Consider the following 23,935-nt stretch of genomic DNA (forward strand, 5'->3'; position numbering starts at 1 on the left):
TCATTACACATAAGACATGTCTTCATGCATTTTATTTGGATTCCTTCCTGAATCCTGTGTTTAGCTCTGGCTTTTTTCTCCCATATATTCTGTGGAATCCTGACTCACACAGAGACCAGTATACTGAGATACAGAGACGGGAAAGAGACACTAATCTCTGAACAGGATGTAAAACACTGAACTGTGTTATGATGAGCTTTCCAACGGTCATTGCAATGAACGCTCTCTGACAATAGTGAGGAAACCATTAGAAATGGGATGGATCTAAGATGCTGCACTTGGACTATCCAGACCATGTTCACAGACACCTACAGGTCCATCATCTCCTGAGCCCGATGATGCAGTCATGGACTTTTGTGTCAGTCGGGGCCATAGCCCTAGAGTTCTCTGCTCCTTGTGTGCAAGCCACATTCCAGAGGCAATGGGATAGGGTGAGGCTATCTGTCCAATGAGAGAAAGGAAATGAAAGGGACGACAGGAAGAGATAGACAGTCTTTTTCTTCTTTGCTATCTTGGGCATAACTAGAGAGGATACAGATTTCCTCTGTCCGTTGAGGAATTTATAAAACAAAGCATATGGCCTCTTCTTGATTTTAAAACATCCACTCTAAAACTATTGAACTATTTAATTTTTCAGAGTGGTCTTGACACTGAAACGCTGTGAAGTTTCATAACAGCTCCCATTCCCATGACCAAGCTGTAAGAGAGTTATTGTATGAAAAGAAGGTCAAAAAATTTAAAAAAGTTAAAATATCATTAAATGTTTCCTAGGCAAGTTTTGAGAAACCGTTGCATCTATTAATTAGGAAGAACAATTTGTAGAAAAATGTAGCCAAAGAACAACAATATATCTTGGGTGCAATTAACACAATTTCTCAATTTAAAAATATACTGGAAGCAATCAGTAGTAAATTAGACAAGTCAGAAAACCAAAATGTTAATTGTATAGAAACTCAAGAAATATTCCAAAATTTTGAGGAAATAGAAAAGAACACGTGAGAAAAACACACCATCACAGTTGCTTTGTTCATGATAACCTCAAACTGGAAAAGACTTAAATGTCTATCGACAATGCAATGGATAAATAAACTGTGCTACATTTATATAAAAGAATAAAATATAACAAAAAATCAAATATTGCTTGCAAAATAATGGATGGATGAATCTCATAGACATAATATTGAACACAAGAAGCCAGCCACAAGAGTACATACTATATGAAGGTAAAATACTGGCTACTTGTGGGCATTTTTAATTTACTTGGAGTGAAGCATGAGGGAGATTTCTGGGGTTCTGAAAATGTCCTATATCTTAATCTGGGAGGTAGTTACATGAATGTATTTTTTGTGAAAGTACACCGAGCTGTACTGTTGAGATTTGTACAGTCTACTATATGTATTTTATGTCTCACTAAAAAAGCTTAGAATAACAACAACCACCCCAATATATAGTGACTTAAAATAAAAATGTATTATTTCTCGTGGTTCTGTGGTTTGGATGGGCTTGCCCAGGCAGTTCCCACTTGTGGTCTCTCATGTCATCACAGTCAGATAGTCACCGAGGCTGGAGATATCAGAAGGCTCACCTGGGCTGGACATTTGGGATGGGTTCTCTATTTCCATTTCTGATCCCTCACCTGGGATGGCTGGAACAGCTGTGGAGCAGCCTGACATGTCTCTCTCTCTCCACATAGCCTCTCAATGTGTTAGGTGAGTTTCCTCATGGCACGGTGGCCTCAGGGTAGTTAAAATTATTACGTAGTGGGTGACTTCTCCAAGAGTGAGCATTCAAGAGACCAGGTGGGATCCACAAGGCTGCTTATGATCCATCTCGGAAAATCATACCATGTTGTTTCAAGCACCTACATGCCAGTCCAGAGTCAAGAGAAAGGCACTGACAGGAATGTGGATACTGGGAGGTGTGGTTCATGTGGGTGCCATCTTTGAAGAGTAGCCACCATAATATGGTAAACTGGTATTTCTGATCCTGTTCCTCACTGCCTTGGACCAAGGATGACTTCAGAGCACAGTGACAGCCTCTTCACTTGCAAATATTTTTCTTGAGATCAAGTCTAATCAAGAGCTATACCAGGAAGAAGGTTCTGGGAAAGGTATTTCCTCCTCGTTTAAGCTGATACAGTAACATAAACCACATGTATATACCTGGTGGCTGCTGGTCCTCAAAAGGAGTAGAAAGATTTTCTCCTGATCTGGGGGCTTCCAGCCACTTCATCTCGTATATGTCATAATGTCGTACGAGAAGTAATGCATTGCAAGGTACATTCACCTACTCTTTGCAGGAAATTAAAGTTATAGAGTGAGGTGGTCCCAGTCTAACATGGTGTGTACCAAACATGAAGCAAGTATACCCACAAGAGCATGTCAGATGCCCTTTAATCCACATATCAGTCTTATGTATGCATTAATTTTAGTATACAATAATTATACTTGCTATTATAAAAGTCCATGTCACTGTAGTACAAACATAATTTGATGGATCAAGTCCTAATCCCACCTTTCTTAGTTACCCACTCCCCATAAAAAAAACTAAATATTAAGTGAAAATACAACTGGGAGGTTGTTATAAATGAAAGTATACTGCTTTGGAGAAAAATCTTCAGCCCCTTTGAAATTGCTATACATTTCCAGGGATAATCCATTTACAACACATATTCCAGCATGTTCAAAGCAGAAGTAAATTCCTAAATCTCCTAGCACATATTTCCATTGGCCAATACTCAACTTATGACCTGTATCATGGTGAAATAGCTATAAAGTACCCTCACAGCCTCCACAGTGCTGTATACAAAGACATACAGACTATAATATATAGCCAAGTTTAGTATTAAGCCCATCATTATGTGGGGAACTTGCATGAGATAATTGTGAAATAAATAGTCCATGTAAGATGAGGAAGTGTCTTTATCATCCATATAAAGAAACACTGAACTTCTAGCCTAGGATTTCTTATGCTCACCCATAGTTCTAGTGATTAACAACTCTGAGTTGTCTTGGTGTTCTGTGTGGTCTCAGCCTGTCTATAACCAACGTTGCGTCTGGACGGGCCCTTGTGGTTCTTATGATTGCAAGATGCCTTCAGCAATACCCAATGGGAAACTTTGAAGAAAAAAGGTGTATTACTTACAGGTCCTTAAAATTATATAGCACATCTGGGGCCACACAGAGAGGCCGAAGGTAGAGAGAGAGGGAGAGCACAGGCCAGGGGTTCTGCTTTTCTTGGTGTTGAGGGTGAGAGTCTAGGGTTTCATGGGCTCACTCTGTATTGGTGGATTTAATACCTAAGAGGAGGCATTTAAAGCACCCGAAGAGAAAAAACAAGTGGCCCAAGTGGTCAGTTATGGAAATCAACCAAGGTCTCTAAAACAAAGGAGCCTGGGGAGGGGGGCAGCATGGAGGTGTCCTGTGGTTGGCGCTGTGTTTATTAGAAATAGACATCTTTGAAGTGGCTTCCCCCTTGAAGTGGACGCCTCAGCAATCAAAGCTTAAGTCAGGTACTTGCATGACAAAAAAGAAAATCCAGCTGTCAAGGCTGCACTACATTGGTTACTTTGAGGATATGACACAAAGTAAAGAACCGACTATAATACCATTTACTACACAAACATATACCCCTTTCCCTATATAAGGCTAAAAAACTTGTTTCAGTCATTTAAATGATCTAGAAGATACACTGGTATCTTCTACAAAATTAGGAGCTGAATTAGAACATTTTCAGGGCACCTGAATTAGAACATTTTTGAGGCCCCTCCTGCAATGTATGAATGGTTCTTTGACAGTCAGAAAGAGCAGGAGATCTTGCATCATTGGTAAAGACGGCCATTAGGGGGCAGATTAGAGCAGCCTCAGGATTATGTAAGCAGTCATCCATCCTTCTAGAGGTGGAGAAAAGAAGGAAACGCAGGATCATACTTCTCCTGAGAGAGCTGTGCTGTGAGGCTAACCCCTGAAGATGCTGATGCTTCTGCTGCTTCTGGGGCCCAGTACGAGCCTTATTATATCAGTAGCTTGGGCGAGTGCGCGTGTGTGTTGGCATGAGTGAGGTGGTAGCCAGAGATTGGGGTTTTTTTTATGCTGATCAAAATAAGTGGGCACATCCATGCCCTCTGGGAGTGTAAAGGGTAAGGTGAGAAGTCACCAGTGAGGGGAGATGGAGGATTATGATCCAGGGAGTCTGACAGGGAGATTTCACAAAACAAACAGGACTCTCTGGGAGCTGGGAGAAAGGTGAGGGAGCCAGGCTGTGAGTTCTCTGCCTGTGGTCATGTCTGATTGGTCCTGCTGGACTCTTTCACCTCTTTCACCTCTGTTTCAGCAGGCTCTGGGCTTGGTGCTCTCGTCTCTCAACATCCAAGCAGGGCTCTTTGTAAGAATGGAACCTCCATGAAGATCGAGTGCCATGCAACGGGCTTTCAGGCCCAAACTGTGTTTTGGTATCGTCAGTTGCCAAAACAGGGCCTCACACTGATTGTAACCTCTAATTGGGGCTCCACGCCCACATACGAACAAGATTTTGGGGAGAAAAAATTTCTCATCAACCATTCCAGCCTAACTTTTTCAACTCTGACCGTGGAGAGTGCACGTCCTGCAGACAGCAGCCTCTACTTCTGTGGTGCTAGTGACACAGCGCTGGGCAGAGATCAGAGACCCAAACAAGAACCTTTGCAACAGCCCCCTCTGCCCCACCCCACCACATCCGTGCAGCCCTGTGGAAGGAGGCGTGGAGAGAATAAAACCACAGCTTCTCTCATTGAGACATCTGTGAGAGTGTGTGTGTGTGTGTGTGCGCGCGCGCGTGTAAAGAGAGAGAGAGCAAGTGAGAATACCTGAGTATGGAGTGTGGACAAGGTGTAGTGTTTGAGAACCAGAAAAGTCGGAATGAAGCTGGGCCTATAAAGTGGCCAACTGATGTGGAAATGTTCCTGGGCTGAAAATTATAAAACCTGTACTTTTTTCCAGACTCTGCCATATGTCAATCGTATGTTCTTAGATCAATCTACACATAATCCTATAGATAGATCTCAAAATGCTTCGATAACGCAATGTATAATTTTTACAATAAACTTTGGCATTTGGCTCTCCAAGACTGTTCAGCACACTTTTGTCTCCATCCTAGAACCTCAAGATAAAGAGAATCGTAAGGCAACCAAGCAGAGAAATTCAATCCTGAAAGAATTTGATGATGTGCTATATAGTGTTTTCACTGATGAATGAACAGTGTAAGACTGGGAAAAAAGGAAGGTATGCACCCTCTATACCTCGGTACAGAGCTTAGCAAACCTTCATAGAGAATGGGTTGGTTGAGCTGGATCTCAAGAACGGTGTCAAAGGGAAGAGAAGGCAGAGTTAGAAGATAAGAAAGACTTCAGACCACTTGGCTTGTCAACAGAGCTAGAAAGTTCTGTCCCAAGCCAGAAGGTAATAAGTGGGGCAGTGAGTGTAAGCCCACCAGAAAAATCCTTTCCTAAGAAAAACCAAAAAATTACATTTAACACAAATCTTATATGACCATTAAAAAATAAGCAAAGCATATTAAGATACATTTAACAGAAGAAACATCTATGACCAATAAATGTATTAAGAGATAATTAAATTCACTGGTGATCAGGAAAATGTGAAACAAGAAACGATGATATGTAAGTCTATATCCATTTGTTTAGCAATATAAAAATCTTGGAAATATAAACTGTTCTAGAGGGTATGGATTCACATGATTGCTGGTGGTAGCTTAAGTGATACAATCAATTCAGAAACAGTTTGACATGATCTAATATAGTAGATCATTCCTGTGTTTCGTGACCCAGCAATTCCACTCCCAGGTTTACATCAGGAGAAGCTCTTGCATATGCACATCAGAAGACATGAACACAAAGTGTTCTAAGCAACACTATTCACTGTAGCAAGACATGGAACCAAGCCACATATGCACTGACAAGAGAGTGAATGAATAAAGGGTGGTATATTTATATGATGGAAAACTGTATGTACATCAGTCAAAATGAATGAACTGCAGTGATGAGCAATGTTATAGGTGAATCTTAGCACTATAGTATAAAGTGCAAAAATCCTGGGAAGATCACATAAACCATGATACAATTTTTATTAAGCTAAAACTAAATAAACCACGAAAATAATTTTAACAACTTTAAATATATTAGATAAAATTATATTAAAAGGAAAGCAACAAACAGTTCTTGCTGGAACTAGCTTTTACCAGCCCGTGAGAGCTGATTGTACACATCTTTCTGAACTCCAGTTTCAAAGACATCATGTTGGTAGCTTGAAATCAACCATAGTGGGAATATTTACCTCATGGTTAACAGAACACGTAGCAAATCAGAGCGTGTTTTATTTTCCTCCAGAGAGCTAGTTGTCAAACATTTACCAACTCACACTGAGAAGGAAAGATGATGACTCAAGTTAACTGGTGTTTAATATGGAACTGGATGGGGAGTGGTAGGAAATGGGATGGAACAGAACCACATTGTTAAATTTAAATATTGTCAAGGTCTATCCTGAGTATTGTTGGATGAGGAGGAGAGATGTTTTACAAGTACCTACTATATTTTTAAATAAATAAATAACCATGCATCCAAAAACAATACCTGTGTGTGATGAACTAAGGATTAAGACAAATCAAATCCTATGCATATGAGATCAAAAAAGAGAAAAAAATTAAATAACTGAAGGGATTAGAGTTTTGAAAGGGGAGAATCAAGAGCAGTGTGTAGTGAGTATGAGGGAGTGAGGGCTTAGAAACAAATTGTGAATATGAAGGTGTGGAAACAAGACCTTACTCCAAATCAAAGTAGAACTGACTGGAATTAGATGGGAGCCAATTCTGCAACGGACATGTTGCCACATTATATCGACATGATGACCATGTCCATCATGTTATTTGTGATTAAATACCCCACCTGGAGTCAGTCACTTCAGACTGTGTTCATTGACACTGAAGCCAGGGACTCATTTTAATTGTAGTCCCCTACTCTGTTAGCATTTTCAGCCTGGAGAAGAGAGCTAGGAAAATACTTATTACATATTCTGCCGCTTCCTTCACCAATGGCAAGGAAAAGAGAAGAGCATTTGTGGTTCTGGCATGAAACGTGGTGAGAAAGTGATCATATCTCTATCGCAAGAAGTCATTGGTTTCCCTCCTCTGCATTAAGCTTCACAGTATTGCAGTGTCAGTTCCCATGGATGGATGCTGTGTCCACACTTGATTTTCAAACCAGCTGACTGTCAGAGACACAGCCTGCTGCCCACGTCTTATTTGACAAGAATGTGGCAATAGCACTGAACACAATCTGGTCTAAATTTCTGTCCTGTCCTCCTTGGACCAGGACCATCAAAATAAATTTCTACAAAATTTCCTCCAAATTTTTCATGCTGTCAATGAGCAATTCTTTTTAATTGTAATACTTTCTTTTTGTGCTCTAAGTCTATATACTACTCTCAGAGTTATGCTGTATTTGAAACCAAATTAACCTTTGAGAGTCAGTGATAGATGGAGTAAGAGAGAGACTCTTATCTCCCCCTCCCCAACACACACACACACACACACACACACACACACACACACACACACTCAACAGAGGCACAGTGTTCTCCAGTAATGGAGATGCCATAGGGAGAATATCAGAGGCTTCGAGGGAGTCAAGGTCCTTTAAGTCTTCCACATCCTTGGATATTCCCATTCTGAGTGCACATTTCTTACTAAATACCCCACGTTACACATAAGAGATTTGCAAGTTTGTGAGTCAACTGGCATTGTAATTCAACATCCCACAAAAGCAATTTCCAGAACTGGTTTACAGGAGTCTCAACCCAATTGCTGCAGTACATGTCATGTCTCAGGCGTCTGAAGGTGGTTATTTGATTAGCTGCTTCACCACTTCATACAACTGCAGCTGTGTGTCCATTCTGGAATATGGAAAGCAGTCTGACTACTTCTGACTGACCAATAGTCAATTTCAAATACTCTATAAATATTTGAGTGTCTTCTATTTGTAGTGTACTCTCTGGTGCCGTTTTTAAACATCATGTATTATTCTTTTGTGTTTTCTAACAAAAATAGACTATGGTTAATTTACTGCAAGCGACTTTTGATCAAATACTCCCTTGAGAATTTGAAGGCCCTGATATCATATGTTGAACGGTTATGCTCCTTTTAAGAAAAGGTAGGGGAAAAAAACATTAAATGTCATTCCCAAATAGTTTACATCAAGATCTGTGTGTCCTTTTACTAGAAACATTACTTTCTTCTTATAACCAAATGTAGGGAAAAAAAATGCTTGCAAGATCTTAGTCTAAATTATTTTTGAGGAACCTATTTATAGTCTTTAAGAAAGAATAAAGTCTTATACAATAAACTCATTTTAAATAATTAAGGGAAGTATGATTAGCTGTTATCTTTGTCATATTTTTCCTCCTCCAGTATGTTCATGAATAAGATTAAAATAACATCCACCTTTGAAGCAGTCCCTTGCTTGTGAGTAAAAACCTCTGGGTCCACTAACCCCCGAGGAGCAAGGATAGAGATGGCTCAGACTTTTGAAGGATTTCTTCTCACAAGCAGAGGCTGAAACCAGGAAAGACAATACATGAATGTTATTTTTTACGTCTTGGGTAGAAATTGAAATCCAGTAGAAAATCTCTTAGACATTTTTAAATTTCTTGGTGGTCTAAAATTTCTAATTCACTGTTTACAAGGAAAACAAATATTTTAGTTTGATGTAGTCCCACTTGTCTCTTGTTGCTTTTGTTGCTGGTGCTTTTGGAGTGATATCCAAAAAATCACTGTCAAGACTAAAGTCAAGAAGCTTTTCCCTCATGTTTTCTTCTAGAACTTTTACAGTTTCATGTCTTACGTTTAAGTCTTATATCCATTTTGAGTTGATTTTCCTGTGTGTTGTAAGATAGGGGTCCAATTTCTTTCTTTTGCATATGGATATTCAGTTTTTAAAACACTATTTGTTGAAGAGACTATCTTTTCCCCATTGGGGCACCCTTGTTGAACATAAGTTGACCATATATGCATGGGTTTATTTCTCAACTCTCTATTCTGTTCCATTGGTCCGTATTTCTGTCTTTATGCCAGTGCCGTACTATTTTAATTACTATAGCTTTGTATGGTATTGGAGAAAATATTTGCAAACTATATATCTGATAAAGTGTTAATATCTGAAAATATATAACAAAATTCTATGATTCAACAGCAAAACAAACAAATAGTCTGATTTAAAAATTGGCAAACTACTTGAGCAGATACTTCTCCAAAGAAGACATGCAAATGGAAAACAGGTTCATGAAAAGATGCTCCATGTCACTAATCATCAGGGAAAAACAAATCAAAACCAAGATGAAATATCACCTCACACCAGTTAGGATGGCTATTATCAAAAATCAAAAGATAACAAGTATTGACAAGGATGTGGAGAAATTGGAGCCCTCATACACTGTTGGTGGAAATGTAAAATGTTGCAGCTGCTATGGAAAACAGTATGGAGTTTCCCCAAACAATCAAAAATAGAACTACCATATGATCCAGCAATCCCACTTCTGGGTATACATCTAAACTAACTAAAATCACGATCTTGAAGACATATTTGCACTCACATGTTCATTGTAGCATTATTCACTCTAGCCAAAATACGAAAACAACTCCATCAACAGAGAAGTGGATAAAGAAAATGTGCTATATACATATAATAGAAGATTATTCAGCCTTCGAAAAGAAGAAAATCTTGTCATTTCTGAGAACTTGGAGGAATCTGGAGGACATGCTAAGTGAAATAAACCAGTCACAGAAAGACAAATAGTGCACGATTCCACCTAAGTGAAGCATCTAAAGTAGTCAGACCCATGGAAACAAAAAATAGAATGGTGGGGTGCCAGAGCCTATAGGGAAGGGGAAATGAAGAGTTGTTCAACTGATATAAAATTTCAGTTATGTAAGATGAATACTTTCTAGAGATCTGCTATAAGACATAGCTGTATGACATAGTGTCTTTGGTTAACAGTACCGTGCTGTACACTTAAAAATTTAAGAGGGTAGATTTCATGTTAAGTATTCTTACCACAAAAAAAATAAAGCAAAAGAAAGGCACACAAGGAAACTTTTGGAGGTGGTGTATATGTCTATTACTTTGATTGTGGTGATAGTTTCACCAGTGTATGCGTATCTCCAAGCTCATCAAATTCTATATATTAAATATGGCAGCTTTTTGTATGTTACTTCCACCTTGCAGCCACTACCTCTGTCTCTATGTCTCTGTTAAAATTTCAACCTCATGGGAGAGAATATTTGTTGGGATCCAGTGTCTCTGTCCTTGTATCAGGGAGGCGTGGCCAGGGCATTGTGTGAAATTGAACCCAGCTACCACTGCTTATGATACAGGGAGACCTAGTAGAGTCACAGAGCAGGTTCTCAGAGGAAGTTGTGTTTGAGTTGACATCCTAAAGATGAGCTAGAGGTGGTTAAGAGGGACTGAGGATAATGAACCAACAGGCATTTAAGAAAGATGGAAGATTCAGCACAAATATTTCAAGCAGGAAAGAAATTGGTGAGCTTAATGAATGGAAAGATGTAGTGACGTGGCAGAGCAGAGGAAGGGGGCGGGTACAAGGTGAGGCTGGAGAGAGGTAGGCAGACATCAGACCCTTCCTGACCTTATAAATCAAAGTCTAAGATATAGAATTTAACATAAAATTTAATAGGAGTCATTGAATTTTTTAAATAGACTTTATTTTTTAGAGCAGTATTAGGTTCACAGCAAAATTAAGCAGAACATTCAGAGAGCTCTCATGTACTCCTTGCCATGCCATTGAGGTTTAGTATTTGACTTTTATTGTAATCAGATTAGTGTTCATTGCTGTATGTGTGCATACGTGTGTGTGTGTGTGTGCATGCATGCGTTTTTCTGTAATTGCCCTGGCTATAGTGTGAAAAAATAATGAGCAGTGTGGAAAGAGCTGATGCAGAGAAAAGACTTAGCCAGTGCAGGCACCCAGGCAGGCAGTAGTGTAGCTAGGATATGATGGTGGTGATAGAAATACAAGGAAATGAGAGATTTAAAAGATGTTTAGGAAGTAAAATAAAAGGACTTGCTAATTGACTAGACACAAGAGGCAATAGATAAGGAGGATTATGCTTTTTGCTAGTATAACTTCCCTGTTCCTGCTCCTTTCTGCTTATGAAAGTATTTTATTTCATTCAGCTACTCAGAGCTCCTTTATATCTGTTGGATTAGATGCTGCCCCATTTATGAATCTTTGAAGAGAGCCAACAAAAATTTTTAAAATTTACTTAGTTGAATTTTATTTTTTAACATGTTGTCCTCTTTCAGCAACTCGTTTTCTCTCAGCCCAGCCAAGCCCCATACCCTCAACTACAGGGGCAGAGGATGGCTTATCCCTTGTGTGGTCCCCTCAGTACCCTTCTCAGTGGCGGCTCCTGGCTGGAATCGCAGTCATGCATTTCTGATGATGGGCACTGGTCCAGACTGGGACCATGACCATCCAGTCTTATTCCTAACACTAGCTCACCAGAGGGGCTCCATTGAGCTTAGATCCTGAGGGACACATTGTGTTGAGTGATGTTGTCTTGTGTGACTGAGCAGAGAAGGAAGGGTATCCCTTGAAGGGGAAATGATCTGTCGCTGAGAAGGGGTCTTGGAAGGGAGGGAGATAGAGGGAGAATCTATGTAATGAGGAGGAAGGCTAATAGCAAAAGAACAGCTGTCAGAGGAATATCTCAGCCCAGTCCATTCAAATCCACCATCTATCAGTATCTGTATAAGGTGTGAAAAGGGGAGGAGGAAATAGTCCCTGGAGCTGGGGAAACTGTCAGGACAATGATGTCACAGGCAAAACCACAACCAAGGCAGAGACCAGATCCCAGCCCCCTCCCCAGGGCATCCTAGTTAGACAGGCCACCACAGCCGTGACTCCACCATGGGCTACAGGCTGCTCTGCTGTGTGGCCCTCTGTTTCCTGGGAGCTGAGTCTTGACTTCAAATCGGCTGCCCTTGGACTTTAAGCCATTTTCCTGTGGCTGGAGCAAACTCTTCCTTCTGGACTTTGTCTGAATTTTGTCCCTTTCCCCCAACAGTCCCCATGGACAGTGGAATTACTCAGATACCAAACACCTGGTCGTGGGAATGAGCAATAAGATGTCTTTGAAATGAGAACAACATCTGGGACATAATTCTATGTATTGGTATAAACAGAGTCCTCAGAAAGTACTGGAACTCATGTTTGTCTATAACTATAAGGAATTTGCTGAAAACAAGACAGTTCTAGGTTGTTTCTTACCTGAATGTCCAGACAGCTCCCTCTTGTACCTTCACATGGATGCCCTGGAGCCAGAAGACTCTGCCATGTATTTCTCTGCTAGCAGCAAAGACAAGACACAGCTCTGCAGGGTCACCTTCTCCCTGTGCACAACCTCCTGAGTCCAGCCAGGAAGCTATGGGGACAACTAAGGTTCAGTTCAACATTTTCTGTAGGGCCCTAGACAGATATCTCAGACCATAACACTGCTGTCAATTCACTGGGTATGGCAACGCTCATTTCCATGCACAAACATCAGCAGCCTGTGGCCTGGCTTTGTCTTGAACAAGGCTATGCCTACAGCTGAAAGTAGGACAGACATGAGCAAGTTGAAGTCGTTCCAAGTGTCTTCCAATCAGCTTGTGCCCCTGGGAAATCTTCCATGAGACACTTTATACTCTGGCCACAGCAGTCCTGCAATCCTCCTTCCAGTAAGTACCTTTCTCTGACTTCTCCTTCCATCCAAGTTAGACCCTGGACCTCAGCCCTGATCCCAGCCCCAAACACGCTCAGAACTTTTTCAAAACACCTCCTTGTCTCATCGAGTGCTCTGCCTGCTCCTCCCACTGAGGACAATAGCCCCCTCATCCGGTTTGGAACATTGTTCTCTGGTTCACTCTCTCTGCTCCTTCAGGATCTCAGCTCCTCACTGGCTTCTCCTCCACTTGAGCTCTCACACCTTCAGACTTGATTCTTTTACCTTCTGTCTCTTTAATCCTAATTCCTCAGGGCTTCATGTCCTGCATTATCTTCAGAGTCTGAGGCCCTTGGATTGTTGCTCAATACAGACATTAAGTAGTGACAGCCTCGTGACATTTCAGAGCAGGACTCTGTACTTGGATCCTTCTTTGCTGAACCCCATATCTTCCCCCATTGCTCCTTGTAATGGCCCTCGGTCCTGCACAAGGACTGAGCAGACCCCGTGTCTTTGGGTGGGTGTGCCCTGACACGAATGTTCTCTCCTCTCCTTTGTGGAGGACGCTCCAGGGACAGTGGATGTTGCCAGAAAGGCTAATGCTACCATCAGATCTCCACTGTGGGACCACGGGAGCTCAGAATTCCTCTCCTCTGTTTCTGATGACCAGAGGCCTGACCTAAGAGAGGCTTCGCTCCCGTCCTGACCCTGCCATGGATACCTGACTCCTATGTTGGGTGGTTTATAGTCTGGAAGCAGGTGAATCCTTGGGGTTCATAGGAAATTATCATCTCTGAATTAACTAAAGGCAGTTAGTCCTAATCCATTCCCTTATTCAATCTTCAGCTTCTTTCTCCTCCAACAGGACACACAGAATCTGAAGTCCGCCAGACCCTGAACCACCAGGTCACAGAGATGGGACAGGAAGTGATGCTGAGGTGGAACTCATTTCTGGTCACCTATACCTATATTGGTGTAGATAAATCCTGGGGCAGAAAATGAAGTTTCTGATTTCCTTCTATAAGGAAAATCTCCCAGAGAAGTCTGAAATATTCAAGGATTGATTCTCAGCTGAAAGTCCTGATGGATCATTCTCCACTCTGAAGATGCAACTCACAGAGCTGGGAGACTCAGCTGTTTATCTCTGTGCCAGCAGTGTAACCTCAGCTTCACAAAGATGCTTCCAACCTGTGCACAAACCCTCATGTTTCTGCCTCTTTTCTAGCTACCAGCACCACTTTCTTGCCCAAGAGAAGGAAATCTGATTGGGCTCGTTTTTTCAGCTGTCTCCAAATAGACAAATGTCTGAAATCAAATTATCAAGGTGGGATATCTTGGGCAGGACTGGCCAGGAGCCATGGGATTTGCAGAATCTCTACAGACACCACAGGGTGTGACTCTGGGCTCCAGAGATGGGAGAGTTGTTGGCCAGAAAGTGACCACCAAGTGACTTATGTCTTTATCCCCTTTTGGTTATTGGATTTACTTTTGTTTTAGTAGCTTAGAATAAATAATTTTAACTCATAGGGTAGAGGATAGTTACTGAGGAGGAGCTTCAGTATTTACATGAGAGTATAGAGGGTCTACAACAGCAAATCTCCAGAAGGACATGGAGCTTGGCAAAAGGGTCTACATATCAATGAGTCCTACCCAGCATGTAGTCAAAGCCAGAAGTACCTGATGACCTTCTTAGCATAGGGTTCTTCATTTTCAGAAATGATGTTAACCCACATGAGAATAAGCTAAGAGAATAACCATGGAGTCTGATACTGGGACACCGCTTCAAGGCCATCAGAGGTTTCAAGCAGCAACAGAATCACCAGATTAAAGCTGGGAAGTGCAGGATCAGAATCCAGCAGTAAAAGTCACACAGCATCTAGAAGCAGAGCAGGTTTTGGTAACCTCAACTTGACATGGTACAGCATATTAACTTCCTGGGTTTTGAATAACGTCCCAGTGTTCTTGAAGAGTTGGAGCAGGGATCTTAGAGTGAAGACTTCAAAAGGATGAAAATGGATTTCCTCATATTAAATCAGGATGAACTCAAGCAATGAATGGGAGAAAAAAAAGGATGTGAGCAGACTATATCAATTATAAACAGATGAAATATTCATTTATTCAGTTACTTTCATGCCAACACCACCGTCTTCAGGGTTGTAGAATGACTGATTTACTGAGAGGAGTTCCTACTCAGCTTTGCTAGGGACCAAATGATCTCATTTTACAGCAAAGGAAATGAAATAATGGGTTTATGACCATGGGATCCATTTTGTGTGTGTGTGTGTGTACTGCATCTCTCAGAAATATCTGACCTTATAGAATGAAGAAATGACCTAATAAAAGCTTGGCTGAGGTGCCAGCTCTGAGATAACACCTGTGGGGCTGGGATGATATTCTCTAGGATGTGGTATGCATTGAACCAATAGCTAAAATATGAATCCAGGAGCCACGGGGATGAAGTAAGAATGGCATCCCTCTCATCATCACTCCCAGCGATCCAGTTGCAAATTTGTACTTACTTCCTCTGAATTTTTAGAGTCTACTTGATAAGAAGTTCTGATTCTTGAGGAGAGAGGGGAGGAGGGAATGGCTGCTTCCACTACAGGACATCATAAGGATTCCAATGAATATGAACTATGGCTGTGCCTGGTCATTTTGGTCTCCTCTTGCTGAGAAACAGCAGGTAAGAATGGAGGTATTGATCTTGGTTACCATGAGGTGATAGAGTTGCTGCTACACCATGACAGCAGGAAAAGGTTTACCTGGAATTCAGGGAACTAACTCAAGCATCTCTTGGTGCTTCAATTACTGGTGATAGTGACAATTTTGCAATTGCAACAATCATGGCCTGACAAAGTAAAGACATCTAAGGGCTCAGGGATTAAAGTCTGGGTCACCCCATCAAATAAACCATTAGACCATTGAAGTGCTGAGCAAAGTTGGAGGAAATCTAGAATTGGTGATGGAAGAAGACGATAAATATCAGTTATGTCCTTGGGTAATGTAATAGCAGCAGATCTGTAGCCCTAATCCTCTTATATTTGTACAGATTGCAGCTACCACCTTGAAGATGTGATTATTTGGACTTAAGGAAACAATGCAAGGAGTGGACTTTATCAAATGCTCTTATGTATCACCTCATATCCTCTTGGTCCAAATCATATGTCTTGATTCCAGCCACAGCTATTTTATGCAGCTATTCCATGCAGACATTGACCCACTCTATACTGATTACATTTCATGTTAAATATGGACCATGTATCTAGCTTCCTTCCCAACGTCTTTCGTTGCTGTGGCATGAGATACAGGAGTGGCCTGTTTGAAGCTTACAAATGCACAACCCAGAATTGTCAGGGAGTTAATGCTCCATGGGACAACATCAGTCAATGGAGGATGAGAACTAATAGATAAAGTTTTTTTTTTTTTTTTTTTGTCTCAGATGTCTTTGAAGGTTTTAGATTGATGGTGAGCTGTTTATCTATAATTATGGTCCAATTAATACAATTTCTTCTGTATTTTCCATCCTTTTTGTTTCCTACATGATTTGGTCTAGACATCTCCATCTGACTTATCTTCCAGTTTACTTATTCTATTCAGTTGTATCTATTCTGCTTTTAAACCCTTTTTAAAATCTTAATTGTAGGTATTTTTATGTTTTTATTGTAGAAATTCATTTAAATATTTGCTACAATTTCCAGTTGTCTGGTAAAATCCTCTATTTTGTCATCTACTTTGTTGAATATATTAATAACAGTTATTTTAATGTCAGTGTCTGATAACTCTAGTATCTGAATCCCTTTTGGGTCTATTTCTTTTGTCTGTTTTCTCTTCTTGGTTTTCAGCCATGTTGGTCTTGTTTCCTCACACACTAGATAATTTACGTTTGAAAGCTGAATATTGTCTATGAAAAAGCATAGACATAATTTGAAATTCTGAATGATTTATCTTCTTGTAGAGAGGATTCCTTTTTACTTATGCTGAGAAATTGTGGCAGAGGCAGGTCATCTTAATCTAGTTGGTAATTGAGCTGGATTCAAGCTGAGCTTCAGTCTTTTTGATTGCTGTTCATTTTTGCTCCTAATGTGTAGTCATTTAGGCTCCAAACTAAATGTCTGGAGTTTTTTTTAACAGCTTTATTAAAATATTGCTTGTATAACATATTCACCCATTTCAAGTGTACAACTCAATGAGATTAAATCATTTTACGCAATTGTGAACCTATTACCATGATCCAATTCTAAAACATTTCCATCCCCATAAAAAGTTCCCTTGTGCTGATTTTCAATCAGTTCCTATTCCTCCCGCCAGCCCCAAGGGCTGGGATCTTCAAGAGAATCCTTTCCTATTCAGTGGTGACTGAATACAAATGTTGTTCCCCGGGCCAGTAAGGTGATATGAGTTCCTCTAATCTCCTCACCCTCTCAGTGTTCTCTTTCTTCTCAGCTTGTTAACCACTGTTAGTAAATTAGCAATAACTCTAGGGGGAAAATGGTTTGTCACATTTATCCTTTCTCTGTGGGATGCTGATTTCTTAAGTCCTTACTGTCTCAGTAGCTCCCAGTGCCTTTAAATATATATCTTTTATATTTTAATGAGCTTTTCCAGTTGTTTTAGTGCAAGTGTTGTTCTCTAGCTATTCAGTCTACTAACTTTGAAAGCCAGTTTTCATATTTTATTAAGGTAGGGTATATGTGAGTATGTTTTTGTCACCTTTATTAAAGTATACTTACTATACAAAAATTGCACATATTTAATGTCTACATTTTGACGAGTTTGGACATATGCATTCACACTGATACTATCCCCACAATCAAGGTAATAAACATATCCATCACTCCCAAAAGATTTTTGGAGTCCCTTTGGTTTTGTGTGTGTGGTGAGAACACTTAGCCTGAGATCTACCCTCTTAACAAGTTTGTAAGTGCAACACCTTACTATTAACTATAGACACTCTGTGGCACAGCAGATCTCTAGAATTTATACATCTTGTGTAATTGTAACTATATCCATTGAGTTTGTATTTTGGGTGGAAGTAGATTGAACAAAGGGAAGAGTGGAGCCTACTGACACTTGTTTTAGTAACCCCCTGTTAATCCCACCGTTTAACCTTTTATCTCTGAATCTTTGGCTTTATAGTTCTCTGGGATATCTTCCCTGAGTTCCCGCATGAGGGAACAGACCGTCCCCAGGTTCTTCCAAAATGCAGAACTACTGAATTTCTGTAGTTTTAAATCTTTATTCTATCAGTGCTTTTTAACGGGGGCTCAAGCTGGCATTTGGGAGAACATTTCTATTCTGAATGTGGTTTTCCTATGTCTCCAATGAAGTTTAGAACCTCACCAATAACTGTGATAATCAGAACACCCCACACATTTACAAATGTACACAAAATTTATGGCATATACAATTTCTGGCTGAGAACAACTAAAACACTTTATTCTTCGCAAATTCTATAAGTCTGATATTTCCTCCCAAAATTATTAACCATCAGAGAGAGACTATTCAATAGTGATATTTCAGTGTCAGTCCCTGGGCTTAATATTCCTGGGTTTCAGAGTCTCCTGGGAGTGCCTATGAAACCCATAGATTACTTCTTGGCATGAGCCTTAGATAGCATGTCTTGCCCAACCAAACAGGCTGAGTGGGAAAGAGAGCTCCAGGTGAGTCTTGGGTCTGCTCTGAGACCAAGGATCTTCCTTTCCTGTGAAAGTTGCTTCTAAGGCTGACGGTGCTTTCACAGACAATGATATCAATATTCCAATATCCTTCAGGAGGGACCCTTTCTTCCTGATGACAAGAAGCATGAGCCTGGTATCCCCATTTCTGCCCTGCCCAGGTGTGGGCCCAGGTCCTCAGCTGTGTGTCTATTGAGGAATCAGTCTGAGATGGGAGGGCCAGAAGCAAATTACAACTGTCCGACTGTCCATCCCTATCTCTGAGACCTCTACCACCTTGCTGTCCTTTGTGCACGGCGGGAACTGAGTCCTGGCACCACTGATCCTTTGGCCACAAGGAAGAACTGTGAATCTGAGATTCAGGGAGCTCTCAGGGAGGGTTGAGAGAACTCCCTGGACGGGAGAGGGTTAAGAGAAAGTCTGAGTTTGTTTGCAGCACAGGAGAATGTGGTTTGCAGAGGCTGAGTCAGTGCTGAAATGTGAAGGATTAAATATAGACCACTTGCTCTGCATTGATCTGCAGTTGGTGTTGTCCCAGCAAAGAGCCTGGACTGCCAGATTTGTTGCAGGTGAGCCTGCATGGAGTTAGAAAGGGGAGAGGTTTGAGGTGTGGAAGGTAGGAGCCCACAGGCAGGTGCAGGTGGAGGACTCCTTCCTGAGAGGAACAGGGGAGGCTCTGGGTCTGGGCCTCAGCCTCAGCTCACCCAGTGCATTGGAGCAGAGCGCTGCTGTGATGTGAACTCCTGGGGCTCAGGCAGTGAGCCTGGAGGGCCAGGGCTTCCTTGGGGATCTTGCAGAGATAGTAATAACCCAGGGACATCTACCTACCAGGCCAAAGGAGACCTAGAGCTCCATTCCCTCACTCCAGAATATCTAGGAGTTAAGCTAGAAAGGGTTTTATTCTTGTCCCTCTGCTGGTGTCCTCTGAATTTTTAGAGCAGGAGAGTTCTGAGCAATGATAGGAAAACCCGCTTCTGGGTTTGATGAAACAGTTCTAGGAAACTCTGCAACAGACTTCCTCCTGGACTCTATCTCCAACTTTTATCTCTGTCTCCAATGACCCACGGAAGCTAGAAATGTCCAGTCACAAAAACACGTGATATCAAAACACCTAGAGAGAGAAAAGACAGACATCAGAATGCAGATCTGAAACATGACTTTTCATTTTGTTTTCACCAAAGGCTCCTGTTTCACCTCTTTAAAAAAAAAAAAAAAAACTGGAATTTCCTTTGCTTCTTTGAAACCCAAGAATGGCACAAAATTACATTTTATGTATTTCTGGTTGTCTGCAGTAGGAGGATGCTTCACAATATAGACATATTCTACCAAACAGTGAAAGTCTGGCTTGACAAATAGTTTACCAGGAAACTGTTAGCCACTCAGTGATGGTTAATTTTGCAGTTCATCTTAGACTGGAACAGACGAATCTACTAAAGATAGTCAACTCATTTGTCTGTGCTCATATCTAAATTTCTTAATCTTCTGTATCATGAGCCACTTCCAAAATTTGTTGAAAGTTACAAACAGAAAGTGCAGAAATACACACTTTTAAGTTTAATATTGAATATTCCACATGACTAATTTTAACTAAAGGCTTGGAAATTCAGGGTCCCCTAGACCTTCCCCACTCTCATCCCCACAAAACATCTATAGCTTCTTCCGAAGAACACAAATAAGGTGACATAGAATCATTTACAAAAGTTAACAAATGATGCCTGTGCATCATGGTATTGCATTAAATTTTTGTTAGTGTTTCTTGCATTACTTTCAGATGACTTAAAGATTAAACATTTAGGATCCATATAATAAAAGGAATAATAAATGTAAATATTTTAAGAGGATAAATGAGACTTCAATAGCTAAATGGGCAAAGAGCATGAACTGATCATTTGTAAAGCTGGAGGACTAATGACCTGTAGCAGAATGTTGCGTCTGGTTTTGATCTAGATTTTCATTTGGAAAATCGATGGCCATTGGTTCACCTGTAGCATATGACTCGAAGCGTTGAAGTGAATGTTGAATTTTGTATTTTTTTCAGAAAGAAATGGGATTTTTTTTCAAAGTCAGAGCCACCAGTGACTAGCAGCCAGCTGAGCAGAATGGAAGGCAGATCATGGCCCTTGTGCCCTTGCAGACCTGAGAGACCAATTTTGAGCACCAGCACCAGTGAGGAGAGACAGAATATGATGAAACTGAGATCTTCATGGGAATCTGTGTTCAGGGAACTAAACTTGACAGAATTGGGCACAAGAGAGTTTCCGTCTGTCCCATTCTGCCAGAGCACACAGCCTCATTTCCCCTGCCCTGAGTTCTTAGGGAGCTGGTGGAAGGAGACAGCTCTGCCAGGTAGAACTGTGCTCTTGCTGAAGTCACACAAAGTAGAGGCAGTGATGGAGGTTTTGTTTCTAGAATGAGAGGAAGATTTCACTTTTAAAACATACCAACACACACACCTGTTTCCACTAATACCCAAACTTTAGGTAATAGTCAGAATAACAGAAGGAGTTTAAATCTTGGACAGCCACAAATATGACCAATGTCCAAAATCCACATCCTCATATCATGCAGCCTTTTCTCCTTTGTTCTAGCTCTTCTCCAGGCTTCTGCCTCATCCCACTGGTCCTGTGACTCTCCACCTTTCTGTGGATGAAGTTATGTCTATGCTAAAATTATTGCATTTTTCTTCATTATTTACTTTCCTCCTGCGATTGACCCCTGGCGCTTCCCAGGCATCCCAGCCTCAGTCCTGTGTTCTTCCACAGAGGCTGCCGCTTCTCCAGTTTAGCCAGGCCTGTCAGAAAAGAAGGTGCGAAGAATCCATTTCTTTGTTCCATTCTATCCTTTGGGAAATTCTTGATAGACAAGGAAAAAAATCTTGTTTTCCAACTCTCCTGTGAAAAATATAAAACAATCAGAACTAATGTTACCTCATGCGAGACAAGTGTCTTCGTATCAGTTTCATCCCAGTCTCTCTCTTTGGATGATGTGTACCTGATTATTCAAGAGGATTTGCATACAACAATAAAGTAAATAATTGATGTGAAATCTACTCTTTAAGAAGGGTTACTTCTTTATATGCTCAGAATCACTATTATATGCAGCCTTGTGTCAGTTTTGTTTTTTACTATTTCCTTCTATACTTCCTCCCTCCCAACTTCCTCCCTCCCTCCCTCCCTATGTTCCTTTCTTTGAAAAGTTTCCTGTGTAAGCTGTGTGGTACAAAGAGGTAGGTACTTGGGACACTGGATGCATAAGACCCACTAGCTCAGCAAACATCTAGGAGTGCCCCTGGTTAGGATCATACAATTTTATACTGGCCAGAGACTTGGAAATTATTTGTTTCAGTCCATCATTTAATAGATGAGGACATGGGAAGCCCAATAAAAGACAGTGTTTGTGTTAATCATGAGTATATTCCTAATCTCCATATAATATGTATTTTGTATTTCTGGTCTAGGGTAATCTGTGAATTTCTTCTTGTACCTATCAGAATATAAGTATCACAAGAGTGAGAATATTGTCTTACTCATGCTTTGCACTAAGTAGCCATTCAATGACTGCAAACAATAAAGCATGCTGGGAGTTCCAGTAAGGAAGGTGGTCGTCTCTGTTTGGTCACTACTGCATCCCCAGTGCTTGTTCTGTGTTCAGTAAAAACAAATGAACCATCTGGAGCCGTCTTTGAAGGGGTTTCACCAACAGTTGACAGTTCCTGTTGACACAAATTGTGCATGTGTGTGTGCGTGTGCGTGAGCATGTGTGTGGCAGTTGTGGCTCCCTGGTCATACTCCTGGTCCTTGCTGACTTGAATTTAGTAAGGGCTGAGGCCAGGCCCAGGACGGCACTGAGATCTGAGAACTGCCCCGTGCTGACCACTAGGAGGAGCTGCGGCCCAAACAAAACCCTGATGCTGGTGGAGGAGGGGAAGGACTCCTGGAAGGAAAAAGGAGACCTTGCTCCTCAACAGGGGAGATCCAGCAAGGTCTGGAGACACTTTGGGTTGTCACAACTGGGAGAGGGGGGTGCTACTGGCATGTAGTGGGTAGAGACTAAGGATGCTGCTAAGCATCCTACAGCCCCCACAGCAAAGAATAATCCAGCAGGATGTGTCAACAGGGGCCCAGGTTGAGAAACCCTGGGCTAGGCATTGAGTTGTAAACTTTATACCAAAAGAGAAGGTGACCTGTAGTCACTTCAAGAGCAGTAAAATTATCTGCTTACACTCTCCACAACTGCCTTGCTATGATTCACTCCTACAACCTCTTTGATATCACATGTGACTTCTTATTCCCTAGGAGCCTCCTATCCCCACAGGGCTCTACCTCTGGGACAGAGGAGAACATCACAGGGAGCAGGGCTGCAGTTTATCCCCTCAGGGATTCATCATGCTCCTAGCTAACATCAGTTCATGCAATTTAAGTGGTCTGCAGCTAGTTCTCTGAGGAGACCTCACAGCAATCGCTTGCTCACAACTGAAATAGTCAGGGGGCCACTGACCCTAAACCACATTCAAGGGAGCCAGGATGTGAGTGGGATTGCCCTGCATTATTGTGAAGGAAAAGAGAAGATGTAGAGAAGTGACTCTGAGAGAGGAGCCCAAAGGGAGGAAGGGGGAGGTGGCCAGATCCTGGGGCAGGGAAAGAGGAAAGAGGCAGCTGCTGGAACAAGAATGACCCTCAGAGAAGCATCCTTGAGCCTGCCAATGGGGAAATCCTTCTAACCTGTGACATCACAGGCCAATCATCTGTCGGGGCCCTGGAGCACTGCAGTTGGGTCTTCGTACCACCGAGACCAGAATCCTGGGCTAGGGTTTGGCCTGGTCAGCGCTGACTCCACATGGGCTCCAGGCTCCTCTGCTGTGTGGCCCTCTGCCTCCTGGGAGCAGGTGAGTCCTGGGCCCTGGTGCACAATCCCACTTTGAGTCTCTAAGCCTGTTCATCACGCCTCCAGCAACAGGGTACCTTCTGGGACTTGTCTGAATTCTACTTCTTTCCTTCTCAGGCCCCTTGGACACGGCGGTTTCCCAGACTCCCAAATACCTCGTCACACGGGTGGGAAATAAGATGTCCCTAAAATGTGAACAAAATCTGAGCCATAATACCATGTACTGGTATAAGCAAGACTCCAAGCAATTGCTGAAAATCATGTTTTCCTACAGTAATAAGGAAGTCATTGTAAACGAAACAATTCCAATCCGTTTCTCACCTGAATCTCCTGACAATGCTCATTTAAACCTTCATGTCGACTCCCTGGAGCCCGGCGACTCTGCTGTGTATTTCTGTGCCAGCAGCAAAGACACAGCCCTGCAAAGTCACTGCCTCCCTGTGCACAAACCCCCTGGCCCAGCCAGGAAGCTGTGGGGACAACATGTTCACCCGATCCTGAGGCTCCAATCACCCCATGAGACATCTGACTTGAGTTTCAGTCTTTAGCACAGCCTGTCAGTGCACCCATGGGGCAGTTCTAAGATATATGCATATAGAAGCCTTACAGAA

General features: G+C 41.6%; 2 gene segments (V, D, J or C); both read left to right on the plus strand.

The window, feature by feature from the left end:
- Window positions 1-3,914: 3,914 nt before the first annotated feature.
- LOC131400303 (T cell receptor beta variable 20-1-like) lies at window positions 3,915-5,231 on the plus strand. The segment is given in 3 exon segments: window positions 3,915-4,000; window positions 4,333-4,778; window positions 5,103-5,231. Coding segments are annotated over 3 exon segments (606 nt in total).
- A 17,856-nt stretch (window positions 5,232-23,087) lies between these two features.
- Window positions 23,088-23,872, plus strand: LOC131400314 (T cell receptor beta variable 3-1-like). The segment is given in 2 exon segments: window positions 23,088-23,325; window positions 23,442-23,872. Coding segments are annotated over 2 exon segments (480 nt in total).
- The last annotated feature ends 63 nt before the right edge of the window (window positions 23,873-23,935 follow it).

The sequence above is a fragment of the Diceros bicornis genome, chromosome 3 (genome assembly GCF_020826845.1).
Source record: "Diceros bicornis minor isolate mBicDic1 chromosome 3, mDicBic1.mat.cur, whole genome shotgun sequence".
Lineage (NCBI taxonomy): Eukaryota > Metazoa > Chordata > Mammalia > Perissodactyla > Rhinocerotidae > Diceros > Diceros bicornis.